The sequence below is a fragment of the Prionailurus bengalensis genome, chromosome A2 (genome assembly GCF_016509475.1).
Source record: "Prionailurus bengalensis isolate Pbe53 chromosome A2, Fcat_Pben_1.1_paternal_pri, whole genome shotgun sequence".
Classification (NCBI taxonomy): domain Eukaryota; kingdom Metazoa; phylum Chordata; class Mammalia; order Carnivora; family Felidae; genus Prionailurus; species Prionailurus bengalensis.
Genome location: NC_057348.1, coordinates 11,233,088 through 11,243,669, shown reverse-complemented (window position 1 = coordinate 11,243,669; position 10,582 = coordinate 11,233,088). Strand labels below are relative to the sequence as shown.

At 40.5% G+C, this 10,582-nt stretch overlaps 1 protein-coding gene across 1 annotated transcript; it reads right to left on the bottom strand.

Annotated features, from left to right (window-relative positions):
* Positions 1-8,867: 8,867 nt before the first annotated feature.
* On the bottom strand, positions 8,868-9,836 carry LOC122486382 (olfactory receptor 7A17-like). Its single transcript, XM_043585816.1, has one exon. The coding sequence runs from the start codon at positions 9,798-9,800 to the stop codon at positions 8,868-8,870; it is 933 nt and encodes a 310-aa protein (XP_043441751.1). The 5' UTR covers positions 9,801-9,836.
* Between the last annotated feature and the right edge of the window lie 746 nt (positions 9,837-10,582).

Genomic DNA, 10,582 nt, shown 5'->3' with positions numbered 1-10,582 from the left:
GAGATAGTGACCTGAGCCGAAGTTGGACGCTTAATCCACTGAGTTGAAACGCCCAGAGTCTAAGAGACCCCCAAAAACGAACCACCAGAGTCCAGAGTCAAAGCTAAGCAGCAAGGGTCATTTATTGCAGGTTCGAACCTGGACCTCTGCGCCCCTGTTGCCGGTGACGCCAAGAGGCCCTGAGAGAGGTTTATACACCCCTTTTATAGACAGGTACAAACAAGTCATGGGGAAATCAGGAATTTTCCACAGTTACAGAGCTGCGATTGGTTGGTGTTTAAAGTTGGACACTTAACAGTATTCGATTGGTTCCTGCCTTCAGGTCAGACCACAACCGGGGGTACGGGTATCACAATGATTGATCAGGAATACACGGATGTGCCAAGCAACAATGATTGATCAGGAGTACACGGATGTGCCAAGTAACAATGGTTGATCAAGAATATACGGATGTGCCAGGCAATAATGATTGATCAGGAATACATGGGCGCGCCAAGCAATTGTACAGAAGCGGAACAATCTGGTTAAGCTTGGTTAGGTTTCAGTTTCCCATAACTTAAGCTTTTAAGTTTTAATTTTCTCAGGCCTCTCAGAGTCACCCAGGCGCCCCAAGTCTATTGTTTCTAAACAACTGTATTGAATGAAAACAACAAAATGGAATGAAAATCTACTACTAAGTTACATAAAGACGTACAAGAGCAACAACGTAATGACCCCAACATGGGTCACTAATTCAAGATTAAAGTGCCAAAGACTTGGAAATAAAAAGGTATATCAGAAGGGCATTTACCGTGTGGGAGGAAGCAGTAAGTTGTGATTTCATCTTACATAAAGATACACGGATTCAAATAGGCTTATAGAATGCAAAGGCGATCTTTAGTCAATCGGTAAAGAAAAATACCTTCCAGATGATGGCCAAAGGTGATGCAACCTTCAGAAATAGATCTAATCCCCAAAGGCCAAAAAGAGAGTGAAAAGATTTCACATCTCTTTTAGCAACAGAGATGTGAAAACAAGTCAGAAACATGCATAAAGGGTAATTTATTACCGCCAAGAATGAAGCACTTTCTTTCTCGTGTATAGCAAGTACTGACACATGAAGAATATTGACCAGCCTGCCCCACTTTGTTCATAAGGAAATGAAAAAGAGGGGCTCCTGGGTGGCTCAGTTGATTAAACATCCTACGCTTGACTTCAGCTCAGGTCATGATCTCATGGTTCTTGAGACCGAGCCCCATGTCTGGCTTTGCACTGACAGCACAGGGCCTACTTGAGATTCTCTCTCTCCTCTTTCTCTGCCTCTACCACTGCTCGTGCTTGCTCTCAAAATAAGTAAATAAACATTAAAAAAAAAGAAAAATAAAAAAGCAATGTCTGAGATGTAATGGACAGACTGATGATACAGTTAATAATAGTGTATCACATGTTGGAAAGTCACTAAGAGAGTAGATCTTATTTTTTTTTAATTTTTAAAAATATTTTATTTATTTTTGAGACAGAGAGAGACAGAGCATGAATGGGGGAGGGTCAGAGAGAGAGAGAGAGAGAGAGAGAGAGAGGGAGACACAGAATCTGAAGCAGGCTCCAGGCCCTGAGCTGTCAGCACAGAGCCTGACGCGGGGCTTGAATTCACGGACCGTGAGATCATGACCCGAGCTGAAGTCAGACGCTTAACCGACTGAGCCACCCAGATGCCCCGAGAGTAGATCTTGAAAGTCCTCATCACAGGAAAATAGTTTGTGACTATGCACAGTGACAGGTGTGGTGATCATTTTGTGATATATACAAGTATGGGATCATTATGTTGTATGCCTGAAACTAATAGGATGTTGTATGTCAGTTATACCTCAAGAAAAATCTTTAAGCAATTGAGAGAGCCCGATATGACTGACTGATAGATTTGACCACACAAAATTCATAAACTTTCATACATTCCTCACAAATACATTTATGCATACATAAAAGAACTAAATGGCCAATAGTCAGTTTGTACAAAAACTCCAATTCTTTGTTACGAGGTGTCAAATTTTTATTTTTGTTTTTTTCAAGCTCTTATTTTCAAGCAATCTCTACATCTAACGTGGGGCTCAACCTCACAGCTCCAAGATCAAGAGCCACACACTCCATCGACTGAGCCAGCCAGGTGCCCCAAGGATTAAAAAGAAATATAAACACTTGTAGAACACCATCCAAAAGGAAAGGATTTGCACAATTTTTAACAGAGAAGCTGTCAAATGACTAACAAACCCACAAGTATATTCAGCCTCACAGGTTATAAAATAATGCAAAATAAAGCTCATTAGCAAACCTACTTCCATGTATTAATCACAATTTTTTTTCCAATACCCAGAATGAGAGAAGATAATGTGTGTATGTTTCGTGCACCACTATTGCAAGGATGTATTTGCAATTGTTCCTTGGTCTGGATCTTTTCATCTATATGGAAGCATAGTCTAAGATGTCCCATTAAAATAAAAAGAAATGCCCTTGCTTCACTGCATGTCTCTCCACAGCCAATACCCTGTTTGTGTACTCCCATTAATTAATAAGATCCTTGTACTTATGTTCTACTTTTCCTGGAAGCACTTTGTGCCTTCTTCTTTCCTTCAAATTGGGCTTCCATTAATATCATTTTAATTACCAACATGGATCCTTGCATTTCTGATTGCAATATCCACTTTTTAAAGCATCATAAATAAACAAAATAATTTTTTTGGTAACGCCAGCCAACAATGACAGTAATCTCTGGCATCTGGGCTATGCTGGATTTTTCTCAGTGACCTCCAGTACAAATTCTTGCCTTCCATTTGCTTTGATCCTTTCCTGCAGTGTCTGTTGGGCTCTTGAACTCACCTGCACATGAACTCACAAGGCAAGTTCTCCCTTTGGAAGTCAAAATTCCTCCCTGGATAGTTGACGATGGACATCAAACTCAGTCCCCAGACAAGTCACCAGGGAGGCATTGAGCATTGGTCTCCTGGCCAGATTTAGGGCTCCAAGAGCAACAACCATGTTCTGTCCAGTGAAAACGCACATGCTGAGGTTCTGCAGCAGAAGAGATATTAACAGCTCCCCGCATGTGCTCACGACACATTTTTATCTCTTGGTGCTCCAGCCTTTAAGTGCATGATGTCTCCTAGGGATACTGGTCTGGACACAACGGAAATATTTCTGGCAGATTCTCTGTTCCTAGGAGACTACATTGCATGCCAGGTGAATTCAGTTTTTATTACATTGTCCTATTAGTTTTCCTGTTTCCGGAGGTCTAAACCTCCCAGCACCTCATTACAACCCTGGCTTCAAGTTTTCTCGAAAATCTAACACAGAGGAATTCATCAGACTACTTCCCTTAGGTCTTCAATGCATTGATCTGTGGTGGAGGCACACCCCTGATATCTTTAGAAAATTACTATTTCCTTCTTCAAGAAGGGGGAGAAATTTGTTCCTTTAGTGTATAACCTTGGGTACTACACTCCTTGGCTTCATGATAGTTTAGCCAAAACAATTAGGAATTTCATAGATCACAGGTTAAGAACTGCCATTTAGTCCCTCACTCTAAAGTGTTTATTAATTATTAGAGACACATTTACATTTCCTGCACCATAACCTAGCTTACTTAGCACATTATAGGGAGTGTCAGTTTTTTTTTTAAACGTGCTTTCTGTGAGGCTATACTTTTAGGGACACCATTCTCGGTTGTAGAAATCAGGCTCAGAGAGATTTAATGTGCTGCTTTAATGTATAAAGCAAGTAGAGAATGGGGTTTTGATGAGAATTATGTTAGGGTGCTTTCAGTTCTGAAATTCTGGCCCAGTGGTTCTCAACCAGAGATGACTTCGCCCTGGGATATTTGGCCATGTCTGAAGGGATGCTCTCAAACTCCTCAACCCACAGGACAGCACCCAACAAAAGTAATTTATCCAGCAGTCAAAAATGCAAATTTTGGGGGTGCCTGAGGGCTCAGTCGGTTAAGTGTCTGACTCCTGATTTCAGCTCAGGTCATGGTCTCATGGTTCGTGGTATGGAGCCCTGTGACGGGCTCTGTGCTGACAGCATGGATCTTGCTTGGGATTCTCTCTCTTCCTATCTCTGCCCCTCCCCCCCCATGCACTCTCTGTCTCTGAAAAAAAAATTAAAAAACAAATTCCAGGGGTGCCTGGGTGGTTCAGACGGTTGAGCGTCCTACTTCGGCTCAGGTCACGATCTTGCGGTTCGTGAGTTCGAGCCCTGAGTCGGGCTCTGCGCTGACATCTCAGAACCTGGAGCCTCCTTCGGGTTCTGTGTCTCCCTCTCTCTCTACCCTTCCCCTGCTCGCCCTCTGTTTCTCTCTCTCTCTCAAAAATAAACATTAAAAAAATTAAAAAAGAAAAGACGCCAATTCTGATTCATCAGGCCTCTAGTGGACCCAGGGACTCTGCATTTCTAACAAGCTCCTGGGTGGGTGGTATTGATGCTGGGGATCCCAGTCTATGGGTCACAGTTAGGGAGCGAAGCTGATGTCCTGTGTGAGATCCACGTGTAGGTGCTTCTAGGTCCACCAGGAATCTATCTTCCTTGCACGTATTTTTGAAAGAGTAGTATTTCACTCACTCTTTGGGCGGTGAAAGATTCTATGCTTGAGTTTTTAAATAGAAGGGCTCTTGAGGGATATTAAATAATATATGAAAAGGAAGATTTTGTGGTAGGTGGAATAAGGGCCTCCAAAAGATTCATCTTGAAGAACGTTTGAAAATGTTAGCTTATGTGGCAGGGTAATTAAGATAGCAGATGGAGTAAAGCTCTGAATCATTATCTGAGGATAAGAAGATCAGCTTGGTTGGGGGCGCCTGGGTGGCTAGGCTGGTTAAGTGTCTGACTCTTGGTTTTGGCTCAGGTCACAATCTCATGAACTGTGAGATTGAGCCCTGCATCAGACTTCTTGCTGACATTGTGCAGCCTGCTTGGGATTCTCCCTTTCCCTCTCTCTCTGCCCCCACCCTCCACACTGCGCTCTCTGTCTCTCCCTCTCTTTCAAAATAAATAAATAAACTTAAAAATAAAGAAGCTTAAAAAGAAAGGAAGAAGATAAGCTTGGATTATCCACACTGGTCTGGTGTAATCACAACGGTCCTCTAAATGTGGAAGAAAAGGAAGAAACATGGAGTCAGAGAGACATTGGAAAGTACTGTTCTGTTGGTTTCCAAGATGGAGGAAAGACTGTGAGGTAAGAATTGTGGGCCTTGTAGACTGTGGAGCAGGGAAAGGGGCTGTTCTCCTCTGGAGCATCCATGAAGATCGCCACCCATGGACATCATTATTGTAGCCCAGTGAGATCCCTTTCATGCTTCTGATCTCTAGAACTTTCAGAGAATTATTTGTCTTGAGACATTAGTATGACAACAGCAAAAGGAATCTAATCCAGATATTTATCCAATAAGATATTGTTCACAGGAACTGCATTTGAACTTCTCAAATCATTCAGTTAAATTTCCTTGGGCCAAGGTATCAAGTGTTGAAATCCCACATTGAGTAGAGACATAGAGTTCATTTGGAAGTATTTGGTCCACTGCATAAATGTAAATATGGTTCTTATTTTGAGGTCTTTGTGGCATTAAGATAGGAAGAGTGATTCATTATTTAAAAATAATTACCCAAGGGGTGCCTGGGTGGCTTAGTCAGTTAAGCGTTGTACTTCAGCTGAGGTCATGATCTCACGGTTTGTGAGTTCAAGCCCTGAGTCAGGCTCTGTGCTGACAGCTCAGAGCCTGGAGCCTGCCTTGGATTCTGTGTCTCCTTCTCTCTCTGCCCCTCCCATGCTCATGCTCTGTCTCTGTCTCTCAATAATAAGTAAATGTTAAAAAAATTAAAAAAAATAAATCACCCTAAGTTTTTTTTTAAATTAAGTCACTCATGCTACTTTAAAACTTTGTGTCCAGGGGGTCCTGGGTGGCTCAGTGAGTTAAGCATCCGATTCTTGATTTTGGTTCAGCTCATGATCTCACAGTTTGTGGGACCGAGCCCCATGTTGGGCTCCACACTGACAGCAGAGGGTCTGCTTGGGATTCTCTCTCTCCCTTTTTCTCTTCCCCTCCCTCTCTCTCTCTAAATAAACTTTAAAAATAACTAAATAATTTTTTGTGTACCAAGTACTACATTCTTTCAATTTCACATTGATGCAAACATTTCATTTCAATATTCTGCAACTTTCTCTCAAGTTTCCTTTCAACATACTAGGTGGGCTTATAAATGAGTCTGTGTATATGTGCACATATGTGTGTGAGTGTGTTTATTTGAAAGATGTATGCGTGTGCACACACTCATGTACATACACAACCTCTTCACTCTTAAATGTTTTCTTTGTACTTGACCCGATGTATCCAACACTTTATTTTGTCTTACAACATTCATTTCGAGTTCCATGTTACCTTCAGAAATTGACCTTCAGATGAATTGCATTTTTAATAATAACATAAAAATGCAGATAAAGCTTACTGTGCATCTTCTCAAGTTCTTACAAATTGACCCATGCAGTATGCACTCTTAATTCAAGGATGGCTCCTTTAACTTAGCAAATTGTACATGTAAAATATGTGTAGTTTAGGGGCACCTGGATGGCTCAGTTGGTTGGGCCTCTGACTCTTGATTTCTGCTTGGGTCATGATCCCAGGATTGTGGGATCAAGCCCCATGTTGGGCTTTATGCTGAGTGTGGAGCCTGCTTAAAATTCTCTCTGTCTCTCTCCCTCTCTCTCTCTCTCTGTCCCCTCCGCCCTTTGCTCCCTGCTTGCATTCTCTTTCCTTTTAAAACAAACATTTAAACATTAAAAAAATTAAAATATGTGTAGTTTATGGTATGTAATTATATTCCAATAAATTAGTTAGGATTTAAAATTCTAATGGTATGTGACACACATTGGATCAAGAGTACATGTAGCTGAGTCCCATCTGACAGGTGGGACAAATGTCTTATAACTGGGAAGAAGGCAGAGTGTCATATATGGCTATAGAAGTAGCAAAATTAAATTAAGGCAATTTACATTTGATAAACAATTTTTTCCATAAACGATAAGATTAACCTACATATACAAATGGAGTAAATATCATGTATTAGTTGAAGAAGGAAGTGAACTACAGCTACACACACCTTTGTGGATGATCTTTAGAAATACAGTGTAGAGGGGCTCCTGGGTGGCTCAGTTGGTTGAGCATCTGATGCTTGATTTCTGTTCAGGTTGTGATCCCAGGGTCATGGGATCAAGCCCCACATTGGGCTTCATGCTAATCATGGAGTTTGCTTGGAATTCTCTCTCTCTCTCCCTCTGCCCCTCTCCCCTGCTTGCATGGTTTCTCTCTCTCTAAAATAAAAAGAAATTTCTTTTTATAAAAAAAAGAGAAAGAAATGCAATGTAGAAACTGTTAAGCAGTTCAGAATAGATCAGAACAACTCCCCACAAGACAATCCCATATTATTGCCAATTATAAAGGCATTATAGTAAAACACGTGTTTTCAAGAATGGCTTGTTTCACAATGGCTTGATACAATTGCTTGTATCCTAGCAAACAGGTATATAATTATAAAAGCCACCAGAACTGAGAGAAATTATAATAATCTACATCTTCCCATTCTAGGCATTTGTGCTGACATTTGGGGACAGAATTCATTAGCACTCTGCTATTAAAATTTCTTTCAATGACCTGATTAAAAAGAGACTTTATTAGGGTTCCATCCAGGTAACCAAGAGAGGTTGGCAGGGCATACCTCTTTGCACCAAATTTGTGACCCGAATCATATGGCTAGACAGGAATTCAGTCTCTTTAATGAGTCATCTTTTGATCATGAGGATATATATGTCTGATGTATAATGGATGATATCGATTATCGTTCAACCAGAAGCCCATTTCATGGTTATGGCAAAATTTAGAAAAGAGGAGATATTTCATTCAGAGCAGTGGAAAGAGTTCTATTTGTATGTAGCAGAAAGAGGAAGGTGATTCAGTAAAAACACCATAAATATGCCAACCAATTATTCACTCCAGTGGAAAAAACCCAAGTCTCGTACAAGGACACCAAACTCCATACTTCAATAGGTAGATGGGCTGTATGAAATGAAATATTTTGCTCAGTAATACAAAGTATAATTTCAATTTTTCTTCATTATATGTAAGATCTTCCCTGGATCAAAGACCATATGAAGTTTATTTATTGAAATATATGTTTCTGTGTAGATGCCACAGGGAGACGTGTATTTGGTAATATTTGTCAATCACTGTGGTAGCATACACCTGCATAGGACCACATGATTATAATGAGAATGGAACCCAATGGCTTACTATAAGATGAACTATAAGTTAGTCTACGTTGTCAGAATGACAAGTCAAGACAGTGATGTACAAAATATTGATGTGCACAAGTGAAAAACTGCAGTCTCATACTTTCCTGTATTATAAAATTATACAAATAGCCTTGGTTATCAAAAGTAGTTTTTTTCTCTATGAATGATATTACTCATGACTATCCTTTTAGTAAAACAGGAGAAAAATTACTTGGGATGGTATATGTTGTTTGAGTAGAAATTATTCTTCAGAAATCCATGTTATCCCATGACATAAATGGGAATTTACAAATATTTTTGGTCAAGGCTAGAAAAAACTTTGAAAAAGTAGGGATTGGACAAAGAGGAAACTGTATGTCAGACAGAGCAGAAGCTTAATAAAATGGGTTATTTAAATTGTATGGAGAAGCTGAATTCAAATAAGTGGAAATGCCAGGAAATAAACAGGAGAAGCACATTCTACTTCCACAATCTTATCAAGGGATAACAGTTCCTGGCTCTGAGGCTTTGAGTCCTGCAATCATGGGCACATCTTTAGCCCCAGGAAGATTGGTCCTTACATCACTGGAATCCCAACGATTCTTTTCAGAGCCCTCTTTATGTCTCTGTTCCTCAGGCTGTAGATGAAAGGGTTCAGCATGGGCGTGACCACCGTGTACATCACTGAGGCTGTTGTACTTGAGTGGGAACTCTGGGTAGCAACAGAGCTAAGGTACACTCCGAGGCCTGTACAACAAAATAAGGAGACAACTGAGAGGTGAGATGCACAGGTGGAAAATGCCTTATATTTGCCCTGAGCTGATGAGATCCCACGTATGGAGGAGACTATCTTAGAGTAAGAGTAAAGGATCCCAGCCAAGGGAGCACCACCGAGGAGCACAGTTGCAAAATACATCACCGTGTCATTAAGAAAGGTCTCAGAACAGGCAAGCCTGAGGACCTGATTGAGTTCACAAAAAAAATGGGGGATTTCCATGCCTGTGCAGAAGGACAGTGGCAGCACCATTAAGGTTTGTAACAGTGAGTTCAGAACACTGATGATCCAGGATACCAGAACAAGCAATCCACAGAGCTGGGGGCTCATGATGATGGTGTATTGCAGGGGGTGACAGATGGCCACAAATCGGTCATAGGCCATTGCAGACAGGATAAGGTCATCCAACTCTGCACAGAGTATGAAAAAATACATCTGGCTGATGCAGCCTGCATAGGTTATGACCTTGCTCTGAGTCTGGATGTTCAGAAGCATCTTCGGGACGGTGGTGGAGGTGAAGCAGAAGTCTACAAAGGACAGGTTGGCCAGGAAGAAGTACATGGGGGTGTGGAGGTGGGAGTCAGAACTGATGGCCAGGATGATGAGCAGGTTTCCAAACACAGTGATCAGGTACATGGAGAGGAAAAGCCCAAATATGAGGGGCTGCAGTTCTGGTTCCTCTGAAAATCCCAGAAGAAGAAACTCTGAAATTTGTGTATCATTGCTTAGTTCCATGTGGTGGAGTTGACTACTAGGGAAGAAAAAAATAACGTGATTAATTTTCAAGCAAATAGGTTTTGTTAACTTATTGCCCTTTATTTCTTTTTTATTTTTTAAAGTTTTTATTTAAATTCCAGTGGGTGATGGGCATTGAGGAGGGCACCTGTTGGGATGAGCACTGGGTGTTGTATGGAAACCAACTTGACAATAAATTTCAGATTAAAAAAAAGAAAATAAAAATTAAAAAGTAAAAAATCAAAAACAAAAATAAATTCCAGTTAGTTAACATACAGTGTAATATTAGTTTCAGGTGTACAATACAGTGATTCAACACTTCTATACATCACCTAGTGCTCTATACATCAAGAGGGTGCTCCTTAATTACCCCCATCAACTATTTTACCCACACACCCCTACCTCCCCTCTGGTAAGTTTGTTCTCTATAAAAGAGTGTGTTTCTTGATTTGTCTCTCTCTCTCCCATTTTCACCTTTGCTCATTTGTTTTGTTTCTTAAATTCCACATACGAGTGAAATCATATGGTATTTGTTTTTCTCTGACTGACATCTCACTTAGCATAATACATCCTAGTTCCATCCATGTCATTGCAAATGGGCAAGTTTTCATTCTTCTTGATGGCTGTATTCCATTGTATATATATACCACAGCTTCTTTATCTATTCATCAGCCAATGGACATTTGGGCTATTTCCATAATTTGTAAATAATGCTGCTATAAACATCTGGGTGCATGTATCCCTTTGAATTTTTATTTTTGTATTCTTTAGGTAAATACCTA

What these genes read in the sequence shown, in the direction of transcription:
- LOC122486382 (XM_043585816.1), bottom strand. Translation starts at nt 9,800, where the DNA reads ATGGAACTAAGCAATGATACACAAATTTCAGAGTTTCTTCTTCTGGGA.